This window comes from Gossypium arboreum, chromosome 1, assembly GCF_025698485.1.
Source record: "Gossypium arboreum isolate Shixiya-1 chromosome 1, ASM2569848v2, whole genome shotgun sequence".
Lineage (NCBI taxonomy): Eukaryota > Viridiplantae > Streptophyta > Magnoliopsida > Malvales > Malvaceae > Gossypium > Gossypium arboreum.
This window is the reverse complement of record NC_069070.1, coordinates 108,497,205-108,518,181: the sequence shown is the minus strand read 5'-3', so window position 1 is coordinate 108,518,181 and position 20,977 is coordinate 108,497,205. Positions and strand designations below refer to the sequence as shown.

The following is a 20,977-nucleotide window of genomic DNA, read 5'->3' as shown; positions in this document are numbered from 1 at the left end:
AATTATTGTATAAATAAAATTTTTGAATATTTAAACATTTATATTGTATTAAATTAAAAACATGAAGTTTCGTCATTATTTTTAAAATCGAACTGGACCAGCTGGTCAGATCGATTGCACTAGGCACAAGTGAACTTAGGTATAAATTAAAAGTTAAGGGTTTAAAATTAAATTTGTGAAAAATATGTTATAAATAAAAATTTTGAATATTTATATTGTATTAAATTAAATACGTGAAGCTTCGTCACTGTTTTTGGAACTGGATCGAATCAACCAGTCAGACTGATTGGATTGGTAATTGATCGGGGTAACAATTCAAAATAAAGGGGTCATATTGGTTGACTTGTGAACCAATTGAATTTGTTGGACCGGTAGAACCGACAGTCAAACTGGTTGAATCAATTTTATCTATTCTTAATAATTTATTCAATCGAACTAATTGGACCTGTCGAACCGAGAATCATTGGCCTGAATAATTCGCTTGCTGATCTAATTCTGAAAACCTTGAGCTTCGTTGATAATATATTATAAGTAAAATTAATTATTTGTTGTTTGGGTTTTGAAGGAAGTGTGAAAGAAGAAAGAACAAAAAAAGTTCTCATTTTTTTTAATCAATTTTGGCCAATACAGAAGAGATCAAAGCCTTGGCTGATAATAGGTTGGAAGACTCAGGCTTTACAGTTCTTAGAAGAGTATGACACTTTTGAGAGCCGAAGGACAATGGTAGTTGAGGTATATACTTAAAGAAGATAAATAATTGCGAATCGGTCTTACATAGCAACCAGGCTTACAAATCTTTGATGCTATCCTTGATGAATTCTCATATACTTTCCAACAAGACAAAGCGAGGATGATTTTGATCTTTTTAATATGATGTAATTGTGTTGTTTATTTATTCAAAAAAAAAATTCAATTTTTAAAATGGATTTTAAAATCCAAAATTTAATTCTTATGAAATTTGACTTGGATCTAATTTTTTATTTCGAAACAAAGAATTTAAATTTTTAAATTCAAATTTTTTGACTCATATCATATTTTACAAACATAGCATAAAATAAATAAATACAAATAATCCAACAGTTTAACAAGTGATATGTTTTTGTCAATGGTAAAAACGAAAGTAGTAGTTAATTCCCATTTTGCATTTAAAAACCAAGATTCAAACTTTGTGATTGTTATCTTCTTCCCATTTGTAATTTGTATAAAATAAATAATTATTTTAAAAAATATATAACAAGTGATATTGAAAATCTATTTAACCTCTTAGCTTAATGATAAAAATATTATGATGTAAACATACGAGTTTAAATTCAATCTCAAATAATTCTATTTCTCACCTCCAGTTATCGAAAAATATAATTGAATAACTTAATTATTGGTGTGCAAATTTATACAAATGTATTAAATATTAATCTTTAAAAGAATTTATTGGTGCAAAACCATTTTTTCAAGTTTTAAACTGATAAAAATATTTATTTAGTTTAAATAAAACAATTCTAAATAGATTTCAAACACTGCAAAAGCAGGATTAGGGTGACATACTCCCTGAATCTGCTTGTAGAAGTAAAATTTTTCACTAGTAGTAATACTAATCTTTAATAATGCATATGTAATGAAAAAAAAAAAGACTTGCAAAAAAGTAGATATTATCATATTGGTACCAAATTGTCACTTCCCAGCAACTCATTATGCATTTGCAAGAATGAAAAATATTATTACATTGTATCTAGCTGACACCAGGAATATTCTGTTCATAAGTAGGCCAATGCTTGTTTTAATCAAGCTACTTACATTCAGCTTTGACATTTCATGAACATGTTCTTCAAGCAGCTCTCATTGTCATCACCAGACAACAACCATTAGTTTGTCTGGTAACTTGTATGTTGAAGCACGATATCAAGTTAATGCATAGGTATCATCTTCTTAAGGGCCTCCTGTAAATAATGCTGGAGCTTTATTAAAATCCTTATCCATCAGAGTACCTTGTAAAGATGAGCTCTTCACTGCGGTGGCTTGGTGTTACAGAGAACATTTTTCGTGCAATGAGCTCATTGTGTAGACTATCAAGGGTTGTTTCGCACTTAAATTTCTTCACAAAGTCCGAACAAGACGAGCTGCAAAGGCTCCATCTAGGGAATGCTTTACAGGATCAGAGAAATAGAAGCCTTGTTTTGTAACAAAATCAGATGGCACATATCTATTCACAGGATCTATTCTGAATTCCTGAAAAGGAAAATTAATAAATCACAAACATGTTCTCTTGAAGACAACAACGAAGTCGGAGAAAATTTTAACGAACTGAAAATTGTAAGGCGCTCTCTATCAGCAAAAAGGTTCATAAAAAAGCCATTGCTCTCTTACAGGATGCCTGACAAGAAAAGCTTCCACCCTGTCTTCGTTCTCTTCAGGGTCAATGGAGCAAGTACTGTATATTAATACCCCACCTGAGCTCACAAATCTATAAATGCGGAACAAATGTTGTAAGGGTAAAAAGTTGGAAAGATGCATTCAATCGATAAAGGAGAATACGGATCTCACGTGGATGCTGCATCAAGGAGTTCATCCTGCAGATTCTTAAGTTGTTTCATATCTTCTAATCTTCTATTCCAACGCAAATCTGCTCTCTTTGAAATGGTAAATGAAAGAAAAAGAGCGGTTAGATTTCAAAGAGTGGTTAGATATAGCTTAACTCCCCAAAAATAGAATAGTAGGTAACTAGGAAGAGCGTGGAGAAGAACCGGAAGAAAAATTTATATAATGTTAAAACCCTGCTATAAGTGAACACTTAAGTATACATGGTCGTTTTCAAGTTACCTTGGAGAGAACACCGAGTCCAGAACAAGGGGCATCCAACAAAACTTTACCAGATTTCATTGGACTATTTTCCTACAAATTTTAGAAAAGGGATAGATGTAAGAAATTTCTGATTTGCTGAAAATTTTAAGCTTTTAAGAGAGCAAGAAATTACAGCAAAAGTACGAAGATCGGCATGGATTGTGTCAACAACACCATCAACTTTTTGCAACTTGGCTGTCTCTTTAAGAATTCTTAAACGGCCTTTGTTTATGTCAATTGCATGCACTTTGCCTGATATACAAACAAGGTTTCACAACATTGATTTAAAGCAAATTTGCTTGCTCATTCCAATACCAACAATATGAATAAGCTCTTAAAAGCGGATCATGCTTCTTATGCCCCCTTTAAAAGAAACCAGCAGTCACATGAAGTTGGCTGGTATACCTTTGCCCCTCAAACGAGATGCCATGTAAAGAGTCTTTCCTCCAGGAGCAGCACAACAGTCGATAATGTCCTCACCAGGTTGAGGATCTACAACAGAAACTACAAGACCTGCAATGAAATTGTCATAAAATTCAAAGTAAAAGTTTATAAAGTCAAAATCAAGTCAAGAACCGGGAAAGGAAATATATTGTCAATCAACCAAGAAATGAAAAGTGCTTTACCAATAACCAACATTTAGTTTTGTAATTGTAGCAACATATAACTACGTCAAGGAAACTTTACATACGATAATGATATTATAATATATCATACTTTTATTAGATATGGTAACTTTTGCTGCCCAAATAAGCATTAGACAGTGAGCTATACCTATTGAAATATGTATATATTTTAAATTTATTTAGGTAGATAAATCTTATTTGGGTAGATAAGTTTTATTCATATTCTAGAAATATTTTATTTTATCTTTTAGTAGTTTACTAGAATAAGAGAACTATTTTCTTTTATGTTTTAGTAGTTTATTAGAATAAGAGAACTATTTTCCCAATTAGGATTAGAACTTTTTTTCTCTATTTAAGTTCAATTCTTTAGTTAATAAGAGAAGTACAATTTTATTCAAAGCTCTCTTGAAATCTTTCATGGTATCAGAGCTAGGTTAAAATCTCTAGTAACATAATGGTTAAAACAGCCTTTATTGGAGATAAGAAATCCAGCAATCAAACAGAGGAAGAAAGTTCTACAGTTGAAACAACTACCGAGAGTACAATGACTCAAGGGACAGAGGCGTCTCACCTTTCTTTTCAACTGATATCTCACAAGTTGAATGGCAAGAATTATCTGGAATGGTCGCAGTCAGTAAAATTAGCAATTGATGGTCGCACAAGCTAGGTCATTTAAATGGAGAAGTTGAGCAACCACAGTGGGTGATCCAAAGATGAGCAAGTAGAGGTCGAAAATTCTATGGTAATTATGTGGCTTATTAATTCCATGGAAGCTTCCATAGGTAAACCTTTTCTTTTCTCCCAACTGCTAAAGATGTTTGGGACGACGTGAAAGACACCTATTCAGATTTAAAAACGCTTCACGATTTTTGAGTTAAAAATAAAAGCTGTGGAAAGCTAGGCAAGGGAAAAAGAAGTTACTCTTTATTATAATGAGATGATGTCTCTTTGGCAAGAACTAGATCAGTGTTATAATGATGAATGGGAGTGTCCCGGAGATGGTGTAAAAGCTATGAAAAAAGAAGAGAATGAAAGAGCTTATTTGTTACTGGCTGGTTTAAATAAAGAATTTGATAAAGTGAGATCTCAGATCCTAGGGAAAAAACCGCTTCCAAAACTTCGTGAGATTTTTTCTGAGGTTAGAAGAGAGGAGACAAGGAGAAAAGTAATGTTAAAGCCAGGGTTTGAAGCTAATGATGATAATTCTGCTCTTGTAACTATTAAAAATAATGATGATAGTGAAAAAAAGAAAAAACCTTGGTGCGATCACTGCAAAGAATATTGGCTCACTCGTGAAACGTGTTGGAAGTTCCATGGGAAACCGACAAATGGAAGGAAAAAGAATGGCAATGGTCGTGGTTCACAATCAGGGGATAGCAGAGCTTTCCAAACAACTAATGGAAATTATGAGGGCCAAAGTTCTCTGGAAGGGTCTTCATTCACTAAGGAACAATTAGAGCATCTACACAAGTTTTTTCAATCATCACAATTTCGGATGAATTCTTCTATTCCTAACTCATCCAATAATCCTTCTTCCTCTTTTGCCTAATCAGGTATTGATTTTTCTGTTTTTTTCAGTGTCAAGCCTTGTAAAACAAACACATGGATCGTTGATTCTCGAGCTAGTGATCACATGACTAGCGGTCATTTTGTTTTTCAACTTACACACCTTGCGCAGAAACAAAAAGATCAAAGTAGCAGATGGGTCCTTCTCGCAATAGCGGGAAAGGCATTATTAAAATTTCATCTTCCTTGGTTTTACATGATGTTTTACATGTGCCAAATCTAGCTTGTAATCTCATATCGGTCAAGAATTATCCCATCCTCAAATTGTCATGTTATATTTGACTCTCTATGTGTAAGTTTCGGGACATGGTCTCGGGGAGGATGATTGGCAATGCTAAAGAATTTGGTGGAATTTACTTTCTTGAAGACGACCATCTAAGTCAACCAACAACTACTTTATGTTTAAATTCATTTCGATTTTGATAAGGTTATGATTTGGCATTATAGGCTTGGACATCCTAATTTTATTATTTAAGATATTTGTTACCTAATCTATTTAAAATAAAAGTCCTTCTTCATATCATTGTGAATTTTGTGAATTGGCTAAACATCATCGGTCATTCTTTCCACCTCAAAAATATAAAGCCTCCAAACCTTTTTCTTTAATTTATAGTGATGTTTGGGGACCTTCAAGAGTCTCGACTTTTTCAGGAAAACGTTGGTTTGTCACATTTATTGATGATTATACTCGACTTTGTTGGGCGTTTTTATTAAAAGATAAGTCCGAAATTAAAAATGTGTTTCAGTCTTTTTATGCTATGGTGAAAACACAATTTGGTGTGAAAATAGAAGTATTTTGAACTGACAATGGTGGGGAATTTTTTAGCGACCAATTAGGTATTTTCTTAACCAAACATGGAACAGTCCACCAAAGTTCTTGTACAAATACACCACAACAAAATGGGATTGCAGAAAGAAAAAACCGACATCTTTTGAAAGTAACTAGAGCCTTGATGTTCACTAGTCAAGTACCACGTTATCTTTGGGTGAGCCTTGTTATGACTACATATCTTATTAATAGAATGCCCAAGAAAATTCTAAATTATAGAACTCCTTTTAGTCTCTTTAAAGATAACTTTCCTAACTCTAAATTGATTCTGATTTATCCTCCGAGTTTTTGGGTGTAGTGTTTTGTTCATCTTCACAACCAAGGTAAACTAGATCCTAGAGCAAAAAATGTGTCTTTGTTGGTTATGCTTCTAATAAAAGGGTTACAAATGTTATGATCCAATTGATAGGAAGATTATAGTTACCATGGATGTCACATTTGTTGAAACACAATCTTATTTTGATTCTAATCTTCAGGGAGGGAATTATACTAAAAAAGATTCTATAATTGATCAAGAAGAGACTAGTAATATACAACATAGGGATTCTAATAATGGGGAAGGCGAATTTATAATTAACATAAAAATTAATGATGTTAATGTTAATGAAAAGGAAGATGAAGGTGTAGAATCTGATCATGAAAAAAAAAAACAAACAAAGGAGTTAATTGTTTACTCAAGAAGAAATCGAAATCAAGAAAGTGGAATCCACCAGATTTATCACCAAGAATCCGACCCGCAAGATCCTGTCAAAAGTCCAGGTAAAGCTCATAATCCAGCCAATGAATTTTCTGATTTAGATATTCCAATTGCCAAAAGAAAAGGTGTTAGAAATATTATCAAATATCCCATGTCTAACTTTGTATCCTATAAAGCCTTATCTTCGACATTCTCAACCTTTGTTTCGTGTCTCGATACTGTCCAAATACCAAAAAATGTGAAAGATGCTTTACAGGTTCCTGAGTGGAAGGAGGCTATTTTAGAGGAGATCGTGCTCTTGAAAAAACAGTACATGGGAAACAATGGAATTACACATAGGGAAAAAAACATTGGATCAGTAAATGGGTGTTCACAACCAAATTCAAACCAGATGGATCTTTAGATAGATACAAAGCCGGTTGGTAGCAAAAGGGTACACTCAAACATACTGGATAGATTATCTTGAAACATTTGCTCCAAGGGCCAAATTAAATTCCGTCGAGTTCTTTTATCAATTCTTGTTAATCTTGATTGGTCTTTACAAAGACTAGATGTGAAGAATGCTTTCCTAAATGGAAAACTTGAAGAAGAAGTTTACATGGATCCTCCTCCGTGTTTTGAAGAAAAATTTGGAACTCGAGTATGTAAACTCAAGAAATCTTTATACTGATGCAAGCAGGTCTCCTCGAGCTTGGTTTGAACGATTCACTCAAGTTGTTAAAAACAAGGTTACTCACAAAGGCAAGTGATCACATAATGTTCTATCGACATTCACAAAAAGTAGAATAAATTGTTATTATAGTTTATGTCGATGATATCATTCTTCTGAGGAGATGATGTGGATGAAATAAGACGTCTCAAGGAGCATCTAGCATTGGAGTTTGAGATTAAAGACTTGGGTCCTTTGAAATACTTTCTTGGAATGGAAGTTGCTCGATCAAAGAAGGGTCTTGTGGTCTCTTAGAAAAATATGTGATTGATCTTTTAAAAGAGGCTGGGATGAGTGGTTGCCGCCCAGCTGACACACCAATTGATCCAAATATAAAATTTGAAAATAAAGAAGGTCGATTAGTTGATAAAGGGCAGTACCAAAGATTAGTTGGTAAGTTAATTTACTTATCACATACAAGGCCAGACATAGCTTTTGCAGTAAGCTTAGTGAGTCAATTTATGCACTCCCCAATGGAGGAACATGAAGAAGCAGTGTTTCGAATTCTAAGATACTTGAAGAGTTCACCGGGAAAGGGCTTATTCTTCAAGAAATCCGAACAAAGAGGAATTGAAGCTTATCTGAGATGCAGATTAGGCGGGCTCAATAATGCATGTAAGATCTACATCGGGATCTGTACATTTGTTTGGGAAACCTTGTGACTTGGCGAAGCAACAAACAAACTGTTGTAGCAAGAAGTAGTGCAGAGGCTGAGTTTAGATCAATGGCTCAAGGAATTTGTGAAATGGTGTGGTTAAAAAGAATTATGGAAGAGCTGAGGAAACCAATAACTTCACCAATGAAGTTGTACTGTGATAGCAAAGCGCCATTAGCATTGCTCACAACCCATCCAACATGAGAACTAAACATGTTGAGATTGATAGACACTTTATCAAGGAAAAGATTGAAGAAGGCCAAGTGTGCATGCCGTTTGTTCCTTCAAAACAACAGATTGCTGACATACTCACCAAAGGACTCTCTAAGACAAGCTTTGATTTTCTTGTAAGCAAGTTGGGCATGATTGATATATATGCTCCAACTTGAGGGAGGGTGTTGAAATATGTATATATTTTAAATTTATTTAGGTAGATAAATCTTATTTGGGTAGATAAGTTTTATTTATATTTTAGAAATATTTTTATTTTATCTTTTAATAGTTTACTAGAATAAGGGAACTATTTTCTTTTTATGTTTTAGTAGTTTATTAGAATAAGGGAACTATTTTCCCAATTAGGATTAGGACTTTTTTTCTCTATTTAAGTTCAATTCTTTAGTTAATAAGAGAAGTACAATTTTATTCAAAACTCTCTTGAAATCTTTCAATACCTGCACTTTCATCCTGGACAGAACAGAGACCTTCTTTCAGCCACCCTGCTCGTATGACATTCTGAAAATGGACAAGTAGGTAATCAAGATACTGTACCCTGACAAGTAATTTTAGTTTCTGGATAATCATGATCACTGGTAGCCAATAGATACAACAGAAAGTGCTTTTCTGGTAGGGAGCACTTTCATTGCTCTCAAAAAGAAAGATAAATTGCATGTCATGTATCAATGTTAATGTGGATGTCAAGACAGAAAATTTCAACTTTTAACAAATTTAATAACCACAAAGCGTAGGCTAAATGGCACTTATACAGTCTGTGAGCATAGAGTGCTCGTGTTGGACAAAACCATAAATCAAACTCCTACCTGCAAACCAATTTTTACACGGAAAAAATCATCCAAATGCAAAGAAACCTCATGCGGGACCTGTAGTCATGAATGGAAAATTAATTGTAAGGGCAGTAGGGCACAGTATCAGAGTAAGTAATAACAGCAGCCACTCTCTATACATACATATGTCGAATTACTCAAAACAATTTAGGAAGATTTCTTTCAAATACTTCAACTATAAATATGTTTTTGTATGTTTCATAACACTAATAATTTAAAAGTAACTAGTCAAGCAAAGAAAATAGTAATAAAGTACCTTCAAGGAATTAAGCTGCATCACTAGGTCATCTCTAGTAATTCCCTTTGCAGCATTTGCCCTGATATCAGTATCCAAAAGAGTTACTCTTAAATTCTTCAATAGATGTGAATGTGATATTAGATGGAAAGCAAAATGTGGCCAAAAACCTTAAGCTAAAACTGGGATCACTATTGTTCCACATCATTAGCTGAATTGCCTCTTCTTGTCCAAGATACTTTGTCCATCGTCTTACCATCCACTAGAAAAAAATTTGATAAATCTTACCAATAAAAGTTTAGCACTAGAAATGGACAAAGTGAGAAAAATTATGAACTTTGTAAACTGTTGAACAACCACAAGTCAAGTTGCCGATCAGGACTATAAAACTGCCATCCCACATTCCTATATATATTTCTAAAAGAAATACAAGTAGAGTTTTACAATCACAGATTCGAAGACTTACAACAGGATGAGAATATAGAGTAGCAAGAGCACGTGCTTGTGTGCGACTGTCACCTTCCAATTTGGGTAGAGCAAGGGAGTTATTTTCCTACAAAGCCCAAGTGAAGAAGACACCAAAATCATGATGATTGCTCACTGTTTCAATCACATAAAGAAGAAGTCACGAACCTTAACCAAAACTAACTTCCGGAGAATCCCATTGACCATGTTACCAGCACCAGGTCGAAGAGCAACCTTTGCAAGTTTTACATTCTGCACTTGTACATGACAAAGTTGACAGAAGAAGGTAAAAAGGATTTTAGGCCAGTATGTTATCTCAGGTCAGATCTAAGCAGATAAATGTTATAAAAAAAATTAATGAACAGATTTTACCTCATCTACAACAGCATATGGTGGCATATTAAGCTTGACAATTTCATAGAAACCGATTCGGAGAATCTAAGAGCATAGACGAGAAAAAATTAAAATTCATGTTCTAGCATTCCAACTTGACTTGCCTTTGTTCAACATGATAGAAGCAAGTCTTTCAGAGGGGAAATGGATAAACTAGTTGATTGTCAGCATAAATTTAAAAAAAAATAAAAAATAAAATAAAATCCACGTTAGGGCTAGTCAATGATTCCAAAATGCACATGCCATTTTATACATAAGAATGCCACTAATGGAATGACTGCTATTTGACAACGCAGTAGCATGAACAGACTCATACAGAATATCTGAAGAGAAAAGTACCTGTAACAGAAGTGGTTCCATGCTTCTAAACATACTTTCATCATGACATAGGGATCCAATTAAATGGTCAAGATATCTCCTCCAGCGAATGGTACCACCAACGATATCTGTAACCTATGACAATCCAAACACAATGCCACTATATGAGCTATTTAAATTAATCAAAGCAGCATTTAAAAAAAAAAAAAAGAATCTCTAAATTTTATTACAAATGGGGAACAAAAGATGCAGCCTGGTTATACTAGTATAAACTTTATGGTAACAAAGGTATAAAACACTCCTTAAAATCTCTCGGTGAATCCTAGGTTAACATTAGGCTGAAATGATAAGAGTGTCATAAACACATGAGAGAATGGAAAGGCAAAAGAAGGATGACCAATCTAAGATCTCGATCATCTAAATCACGGGTACGGAAACCAAGAGTTCTTTCCACATATCCCATCTCATTATCTCCAGAACCCTTTCCTTTCTCATTTAAAAGGTCAGCAAATGCACCACCAAACTCAATTCTCATCAACCTCACAGCAGATACTGCATAGAGCATAAGAAATATGTCAACCATTCATAAGATAAGAGCATAATATTCTTACCTAACTCTGAATCTGGTACAGCCTTGACTGTATATCTAATCTACAAATAACAAGAGATGATATATTTCGGTAGGGGAAAAACACACATATGTACTAGAAAAATCAAACATTAAAAGGGCATGATGTGAGAAACACATCCATTGTAACCAAGTTTCAAGCATTCTTTACACCACCTTAAAAATTGATAAAAAAAAAATGAATTTACATAAGAAAGGAGAGAAAAAGCTGAATTACCAGCTCTATGGGGAGAAACCTCCAAATTCAACTTGTGCATTTTGTGCGAGGGACTGAGAAGACCTGAATTGTCACATAATCAAAAGGGAACATAAGACTAAACCAAAATAAAGCAAGAAAGAACATTGATATAAATGTAAAACAAACTGACTGCAATTAAACATTCTACAAAAAAGGACTAAAGGATGAATCCCAGATACAGCTAGCTAGCCTATGTGAAAAAAGTTGGGTGCTTTCAGTCTTTCATATTTATTGCTGGGTCTTGAAAAAAAAAAAAAAAACCTTCACTCTTCTCACAGTTGCTGGGAAGAAACAACTATAAACTACCTTTTTTAGCAGTTGAAATGGATGTTTTATGATTGTTACTTCTCTTGGAAAGTTTCAATGGCTTGGAGGGAGTTTCCTGTGTCTGTGAAGAAAGGAATACGCGAAGTGGCAGCAGGTGTGCCATTGATGCTTTGAATTCTCGAATGAAACGCAACCAGAGCGATCCAAAGAGCTTGTTTTTCGTTCACTTTGTCTTTGGTTGTTTTTCGGATAACATGGGAAAAACAAAAAAAGAGCACCGTCCAGTTTCCGGTTTCAGTACCGGTGTTTGACAATCGACAGCTAGAACTGGTCCCAAGCTCCAAGTGAGGAATGGTTTGGGTTTTGGGTTTCTTTGTCAATGTTCGACCTGGCCATGAATGTTGGGCCTAATTTAATCCTACGGTGGACACCCTGGAAATGGATTAGGTCCCCTGTCCAACAATATAAATCGTTAAAATTAATTCACGAATCGTGGTAACATCTCTTTAGATTTAATCTTATATTTTTATTAAAAAAATTTAAAAATATTAAAATTGATATAAACTTTTAAAGATTATAAAAAATTATAAATTTATAAAAAATAGCTTATAAATCAAAAATATCTTTAAGAAAATGTAAAAAAAATATTAAATTCTGTGTTTTAAATTCACATCCAATTGAGCCTTTTTTTTCAACAAAAAAATTAATTAAGTCCTTTCGATGATTACTTTTGTCATTAACCATATTGACCATTAAAATAAATTAGAAAACCAATTAAATGATGACATGTGATAACTTTTGATTTAATCTTATATGTCAAAACCATTTTTTGAAAACAGGAATCGACTTTTGAAAACGAAAGTTGGGAGTCGCCACCAATCCTTTTTGAGGTGTAATTGGGCCACCTTATAAAACATTTTGGTCTACAAATTTTAAGAAAACGGGTTCGAGAGTCGATTACGTACGAAGAAGGATTAACACCCTCGACACGCCCAAAATTAGTACTTAATTGATTAATTAATGTCTTAAATGTCGAAAATTAAAGATTTGGACAGAGTTCAAAATGCAATCCTCCTTTTATTGACTTTTAAAACGTTTAAGTAAGTCAAATGTATATTAAAGACCATCTCACCTTGAGGTAAAACATTACATCCAATACGTTAGGACACAACATTTTTAACCCTCAAATGTGACCTTACCTTTAAAACGTGCGTTCTAGCTTTAAAAGGATATTCAAATATTCAAAACAAACAAAGAAAACGAAATCCAGTACGTTAGGGCACGATTTTTTAAATTATTTAAATACCGAACATTACATTTATTTTAATTTTAAAAACATAGGCGAAAATTTCAAAGGATATTCCGTACTTCAGTTGAAAGAAGAAAAATCGAAATCCAACACGATTGAGCACGATCTCTCAAGCTCCCAAACACGAAATATTTCCTTATGTTGAGGGTTTTCTTTTTCTTTTTTTAAAAACACAAGTGGTTGTAAAATAAATGAAGATAAAAATAAAATGTAGAAAATAATGATTGACGAGAGTGCTTTTCAATTATGCTAAAGTAAGATATTTTTAAAGCAATAGATAGCACATAAGTAAATCTTTGATAAAATCCAAATATGATACAGCATGAGGTTTATAATACACATAAATAAAACTAATGTCAATTTTATGTATGTAACAATATATAAAGGTGATCTCATTAAATATCTTACATAATTTCAAAACCATGTTTATGAGAGTTGTTTGAACAATAAGAATAACAAAAGAAGGGGAGAAAAAATAATAATAATAATGAATGAACCACTATGGTATCTAAAAATAATGGTAAACTAATAATAATAAAATAGTACTAATACCGCATATAAATAACAGTGTAAGAATACAATAATTGAAATAGTAACGATAATAATAATAATAATGTATAACAGTAAGGATAATAACAATAATAATATTAATGAAAAGAGTAAGAAAATATATGGAAAAAATGTAATAGAAATAAATAATAATCATGAAATAATATCAATAATAAAAATAGAAGATAATAAATAATGATAAAAATAATATTAAAGTGAATTAATCTAAAACAAAAATAATGGAAAAGACTAAATTGAACTTCAAATGGGAGTTTAGGGCGAACTTGAAAATAAGTAAAAGGGAATTGGACCAAATTGAATACACACATAACAAAGGGAGGACAAAAAGCGCAAATTAAAACAGTGTAGGATTTTGGGGGGAAAATTTAGTAAATTTAAGAAATATTGAAACACGGCTCGATTGAACACTAGTGCAAAGGGGAAGGACCAGTAGCAAAAATTTCCCTTACAAAGCCCAAAAGCATGGATTCCATCCCACCCAAACGGCATAAGTAAAAAAGGAAAAACTAAAACTTCATTTGGCAGACTTTCCTTCTGAAAAAAAAATGGGTTTCAAATCTTTCTTTTAAAATTCTTTAACTTCTCCCCTCCCCCTCTGTCAATCCATGGATTTCATCGGCGCATGCAGCACCTCCGTCCGTCAAATGAAAAAGTAAGCAAAATTCCCCCTTTTTATAACCCAATAGTATTCTACACTAAGCAATAAATAAAAAAGAAAAAAATCAAAACTAAAAATCTATGAAACCACCTTCAAACGAAATTGATTTTCTGCTCGATGGCTTTCAATTTTTTTGTGTGTATTCTTGCTTCGAATATGAATGTGTATTTTTGGTATTTGATTCCCCCCAAAAAAAATCCCCTTTTACAATACATTTTTAAGGCTTTTATAGCCAATTTTACAACCTATTTCACTAGTTTGTAGGTTCATGGGCGTGTACGTCTCCTACGGAGGTGGAGTGACGCACGGTGCGGAGATTCGCGCGATGTGCGGTGCCTGGGGACTGCTTCGGTTGCAAACGGCAGCTCCTTGGTTTTTTGTTGAAGTGTGTCTGTGTTTTGGGCCATTTGGGCCGTGTTTGCAAATAGGTATTTAGGTTTGGGTCTGTTTTTGTTGGGTTTTGGTTTCTAGAGGTTTGGGCTGGGCAAATTTTGGGCCCTACATATATTTTCTCATAAAATTATAAAAAATTAGAAAAAAATAATTATTAGAAAAAATTAGAATTTAATAAAATATAAATATTAAAATTATAAAAAATAATAACTTATAAATATTATAAAAATATAAAAGTTTTAATAAATTTTAAAATTAATAAAACATATTTAAAATTTGATAAAAACATATAAAAATTTTCAAAAGATCATAAAATTATAAATAGTCATAAACAATACTAAATATTAAAAATATTAAAATTGATATAAATTTATAAAAATTATAAAATCTTATAAATAATATAAAAATCTAATAAATTATAAATTCATTAAAATTATTAAAAGTATACAAAATTATAAAAAAAAGTCATTTAAACTCCTAAAATTATAACGAACATTTGACATCACCTCAATTGTTGGATAATGTGAAAAATTGTCAGACGGATATGAATATTTTCATGTTGAATAAAATATTCTTAATATTCCAAAAACAAAACAATAATAGTGAGACCTTTTTATTTTATTGATAAATTATTGTTTTATTTTTAAATTTTCATCTCCAATTTTTAAGTAGTATTGTATGATATAATGCATTTTTGGTACAATTAGAGTTGAAGTAGAGTTGTAAATATATTATTGATCTATAAAATAAGTATTTTCTTTTGCTCTCTTATTTTTTATTCGTTTACTTTCATTGTTATTTATTTCATAACATTGAGTTTTTATGGGTTTTTTTATAAATTTATATATTTTATAATTTTTATAATTTATTAGATTTTTTTGTTTTTTATATTTTTTGTAATGTTTATAAGTTTTTATATTTTTATAAGTTTATATCAATTTTAATTTTCTTAATATTTAATAAATTTATATTTTTTGTAATTATTAATGATTTTTATGAGAATATATAAGAATAAATCAAAAGCGCCACATGTTATTATTTGATTGGTCCGTCAATTTATTTTAACGATCAATATGATTAATGATTAAAACTGTTAATTGAGGAACTTAAGAGCTTAGTTGATTTTTTTTTGTTACATTTTCTTAAGGGTTGTTTTAACATATAAGCTTAAAATTCATAAAAATATAAATTTTATAAAATTAATAAAACATGTAAAAATATTTAAAATTGTATAAAACTAATAAAATCCATAAAACTTATAAATAATATAAAAATTCAAAAATATAATAAATTTATAAAACTATTAAATCTTATAAAAAATCATCTACATCCCTAAAATCATAATAAACACATGACATTTAGACCAATCATTGGATAATGAGAATAGTCGTCAGATCGTTAGGCCACAAGTAAAATAATAATTACGTGTCTCTCTCATTTTTATTGGTAACTTATTGTTATTTTGGGCAAACTGCTAAAATAGTTACTTTTGATTGCCTCATGTTATATTTTAGTCACTTACATTTGAAATGCTATGTTTTTATCACTTACTTATCGTGTTGTAACATTTTAGCCATAGAGTCCTTAATTGTCATTAATGGTATAACGGTAAGCTAACGGGGCATGTTAAATAATTATTTCAAACGAAAATTTTAGGCTAAATTTTACAATTGGTCTTTATATTTTTTCGTTTCGAGTCATTTGATTTTTTTTCTTTTATGTTATTTTTGACTTTCTTTCTTTTTTTCTTTATTTTTTATTCCCTTATGCTTCTTCTTCTGTTTTCCTCCCTTCACTATTTATTTTAATTTATTTTTTCTATGTTTTTCATTTGTTAAAACTAGTCCCTATACTTTTTTTTTAACAATTTTATTTTTTTTTCATTTTCTTCTTCCCCTCTATTTGTCTCTTTTCTGATATTATTCATTGTAGAGGCATAATCTTTTCCCACTAAATAAAACGAATTCTTATTTTTTTCACATGATTCCTAAATTGAATTTAACTCAAAATCAAATACCAATCATTCTTAATCAAATCTCAATTTGAATATAACCTAATTTTGAAACTAAAACTGGATCTAACTAATCAATATAAAAAATCACATCATTAATCAAATCTAAACATAGATTGAACTCTTTATATTCAAAACATTTTTTCATTTCCAAATTTTTATAGAATCATGTAGATTATTTATTTATTTTTCTTCTATTTTATGATGAATAAAATTAAGCAAACAATAAAATTGATCTAAACTTTCTTAGATATTCCCAAGCAATATTGATTGAAAGCCGAGCATGGATGAATCGAAGAGAAAAAGGAGCATAGAACCAAAATGGTTTGTGTAAAGTTGCGCGTAAGTTTCGTATGGTGGTCGTTTTACTTATTGAGAGTGCAAAACTGTGGAAGAATCCATAAAACAACATGGTTTTGAGAGGGCAAAAATGTTGTAGGTAAGGTAGATAAGTTGGTTGTGGGGGTTGGTTAGAGGGTTGAAGGAACAGGCTCGGGAAACTTTGTTGAGGGTGGATTGCCATAAGTCATGACTGGTGAGGTCTTTGAGTGAGGCGAGTTTGTAAACTATGTCATTGAGAGATCGAAATTGATTCGTTAAAGCAGCGATGAACGATGAGAGTTTGTAATTTGTGGGGTGAGAATATGCGAATCAAGTTTTATTTTAGTTTCAGCTTTCGCCTTTTCTTTTTTCATAAACATAAAAAAGTTTTAACAAATGAAAAATATGGAAAAACTACATTAAAAGAAATGGAGAATGGAGGAAAACAGAGGGAGAAGCGAAAGAGAATGAAAAATAAAGGAAAAAAATGAAAATTAAAAGAACATAAATTAAATTGCTCAAAACGAAAAAATACAAGGACTAATTCTATAATTTAACCTAAAAGTTTTGTTTGAAATGATGATTTAACGTGCCACATTAGTTTATCATTACACCGTTAACGACAATTAACGACTCAATGACTAAAATGTTACAACACGATAGCGTAAGTGACTAAAACATAACATTTCAAACATAAGTGACTAAAATGTAACTTAAGGTAAACAAAAGTGACTATTTTCGTAGTTCATCCTATTATTTTTAATTTTTTTTATCTCTAGTTTGTTAAGTACATTATGATAGTTTGGACCTTGAAATGTTGAAAATTGTCTGCTAAGTGTTGTATGATATAAAATATTTTTAGGATGATTAGTTATTATAAAACCAAAATTTCATTTTCCAACAGTTGCAAATATTAACATATGTTAACATGAAATATTCGAGACTACTATTTAATTTGATTTTAGGGTTTAATTTCCAAAATGAAGAACCAATAAATAAATTTTTATATATTTTATAATTTTAAAATTTTATATAAGTTTTATAATTATTAATATTTTTTATAAATTGTTTAGATTTTTTATAAGTTTTTATATTTTTTATTTTTTCATAATTTTTATAAGTTTATAAAAACTTTTAATATTTTATAATTTTGAATGTTTTTAATTATTTTTTGAGAAAAATTAGGATTAAATTAAAAGGTGCCATGTGTCTAATTGATTTGTAAATTAATTTTAATGGTCAACGTGATCAAAGATAAAAATTATTAATGAAAAGACTTAATTAATTTTGTTAGTTAATGGCGGAGGCTTAATTAAGTGCGCATTTACTGCAAAACTAAATTGATTTATTTTTCCTTTTTTCTTAAGAGCCTTTTGTACTTATAAGCATAATGTTTTAATTGAATATTTAAATTTGTAATTTATTATTATTATTATTTTTAAATCTAGTCTCTCAAATTTACAATCCAAAATTTTATTTTCTTGGTGTTTGCACCCCCGATCTTCAGTAGGTTGTTAGTCGAGGATTATTCGGTAATATTTTTTAATTTATCTTTTATTTTTAATTTCAATCTATAATATTGTAGTTTTTGTCCAAATTTTGGTGGTTTTTTTGTTTTGTCCACTCTATTTATTTTGAAAGGAGTAATGATTTTAATTTCTAATCATCGTTTCGGCATATATATAAGATTTATCAAGTAAAGGTGTCACTAAATTCACTAAAAATCATTATTGAAAGACCTTATCATGATAGAGTGAAATTAGAATCCGAGATAATGATGATGAAAATAAAAATAGATCATCTGAAACTTATTATTTATAAGTATCAATAATTATAAAAAAAAATTATAACTTATAGTTTTTATCTCAACCCTCGATATAAAGTTTATGGCTCTAATGGCAATTGGTATAATAAGGGGTATGAAATGATGGACTACTTGTCAGCAAAAGTATCATAAAGGTCATTGTATTAGAAGTTAGATTGCATTTTGTCCTTTCTTACTCAAAAAGGGCAAATATACATTAAATCAAAAAGCAAATTGATCATTTCTGTTTTAACTTTCATACATTTGTACTATTAAAAATTGGCGTAGCTTACGGAATAACTTGATAATAACACGCAACGTGTCATGTGTACCTTATACTAACGTACAGAAACCAGTTTTTAACAATAAAAATCAACGAGACTTTTAACAAAATGAACAATTTACTCTTTAATATTATATATAGAGAGTAATATACTAGTTTTTAAATAGAGAAAATAAAATGTAATTTAACTCTTAATACAGAGCTCTATGATACTTTTACCATTGGTTGATATAGGTATAATAATTCTAAAGTTCATTGCACCCATAAAGTTACATATATCCTTAAACAAATGGCAACTTGTTTATCTTTTTGGCTTGGCAAATGGCAGTTTCTACATCCTTCAACTTCCTTCCAAATAAAGTTCACAAATTGAGTTTACATATTATAATTTAAGGGATAATAAGAACAACAGGTTTTAACTTTGGACTATAGGTGTCAACTATGGTAGATTGTATGTATAGTCACTTATGTTTAAATTTTGGTACATTTTAACATGTTTTGGTCAAATATTGGTTTGTATTGATGTGTACTATTGGCCTTATAGATTGGTACAAAATTTTGATATTTTAAATTAATTTCTAATTTTTATCTTAAACATTTTAAAATTTTCATAATTATATTTAAAATTATTAATTATTAAATTAAATTGTTAAACCTAATTATAATTTTGAAACTTATATTTATATAGATGCAACGAAGATATATATAAATATAAAATATTTTTACCAAAATAATATATAATTTAATAAAAACTTGAAAATTGGATGATAAATATATATATGAAAAATATTTTGAAATATCAATAAACTCAAAATGGTACATTGCAATGTGCGGTACCGATATTAAAACAAAACAACATGTCCACTAATACAATATTGATTACCTTTATGTCAACAAAAAATCTTAAACACTTACTCACTTACAAAATTAACGTAGTATAAATTTTTATACTCTGTAGTCAAAGAAGACAAGTAAGGATTTTGGCTCTAAAAAAGCAATAAAATTATCCTTTTCTCCTTCTAAAATTTTATGAAATTAAAAATTATATTTTTTCAATAAATTAAAATTAATTTATGGCCACCTAAAGAACAGAATTTAAAAGTGAAAACCTGTGACCATTATCAGAATATTCAAGTCCCATGCCATGACATGCATGTTTATTAGTTTTATAATATCGAATCAAGATTCAAGTTTGAATTGAAGGCGAAGAAAGGAATAATCTTTGCTTTGTTGTCTAACTTTTACCTCTTTCAGTGTGGGTTGTGGAAGGGGAAGTATTCATTTTTAAAGAATATGCCTCCCCAAAGTAACCAGAAACTGTTACTATTATATCTATACTTATAGAATTAATTATTATCGATATTAATTTTATTAAATAATTATTAAAATATTTTTACATACAAAATAAATCATGTTTCTTTAATAAAATAATGTTGTATTGAATTTTGACATGAATGTTGAATTCTTAACTTTGTTGATTTGATTTTATATAATTTTTAACAAATATATTTGTTACATATTTTTTCATAGATATTGTTTATGTAATTTAAACGAAATTATATCCAAAATAACGCTAAATTAAGAATTTGTTGCATATATGATAATTATCTATTCCAAGATTTCAATTTTCCTATCCATTGTTCCAAAATATCACATTGGGATATTTGACACATTTGTGTTTAGATGACCTTTTTAGTGAGTTTTTTTATGTAGAAAAGAAGAAGAAGCCAATCTTTTGCATAAAACCAAACACTAAAAAAGGATCCAACTTTTTTTAATTATTAATTGGTATTCAAATATATGCACAAAATTTTGTGTTAACTTTGGGGGTTTTTATTTTAATAATTAAAGTAATAAAGTCTCAAGACTGAAGAAGAGTCAAGCTTTGCAAAACCTTTTAACTTGGGTACTAAGTTTTCCAGAGGGGCACATGACATGACTCATGTCCTTTGCTTCTTTCTCTAGAAATTAATAGCAACTTATTTTCAACTTAATTTCAAGATATGCAATTTATTGTCCCAAAAGCATGGCATCTTTTTTCCTATTTTTAGTTAGGATTCAATCAAAATTTCGTGGGATTTAAAATTTTTTAGTCATTTTTACATT

The 20,977-nt window shown here is 30.3% G+C and overlaps 1 protein-coding gene and 1 long non-coding RNA gene across 2 annotated transcripts; one reads left to right on the top strand and one right to left on the bottom strand.

Annotated features, from left to right (window-relative positions):
* Positions 1-1,629: 1,629 nt before the first annotated feature.
* Positions 1,630-14,429, bottom strand: LOC108483688 (uncharacterized). Its single transcript, XM_017787226.2, has 18 exons — positions 14,150-14,429; positions 11,562-11,974; positions 11,235-11,297; positions 10,787-10,941; positions 10,411-10,524; positions 10,051-10,116; positions 9,847-9,930; positions 9,680-9,766; positions 9,384-9,475; positions 9,235-9,295; positions 8,955-9,014; positions 8,589-8,649; positions 3,241-3,348; positions 2,969-3,087; positions 2,815-2,886; positions 2,539-2,624; positions 2,362-2,458; positions 1,630-2,223 (listed from the first exon to the last, which is right to left on the bottom strand). The coding sequence occupies exons 2-18, from the start codon at positions 11,683-11,685 to the stop codon at positions 2,092-2,094; spliced, it is 1,581 nt and encodes a 526-aa protein (XP_017642715.1). The 5' UTR covers positions 11,686-11,974; positions 14,150-14,429; the 3' UTR covers positions 1,630-2,091.
* LOC128294144 (uncharacterized) lies at positions 13,806-14,564 on the top strand. Its single transcript, XR_008284409.1, has 2 exons — positions 13,806-14,053; positions 14,317-14,564. It is a non-coding gene; the product is annotated as an uncharacterized LOC128294144 (long non-coding RNA).
* Positions 14,565-20,977: the final 6,413 nt, after the last annotated feature.

Excerpts from the sequence above, each read along its gene's own strand:
- LOC108483688 (XM_017787226.2), bottom strand. The coding sequence starts at position 11,685 with ATGGCACACCTGCTGCCACTTCGCGTATTCCTTTCTTCACAGACACAG. Across the intron at positions 9,476-9,679 it reads CTCTATATTCTCATCCTGTT|TGGATGGTAAGACGATGGAC; the intron begins GTAAGTCTTCGA and ends ATTTTTTTCTAG. Across the intron at positions 2,224-2,361 it reads CTTTTCTTGTCAGGCATCCT|GAATTCAGAATAGATCCTGT; the intron begins GTAAGAGAGCAA and ends TTTCCTTTTCAG.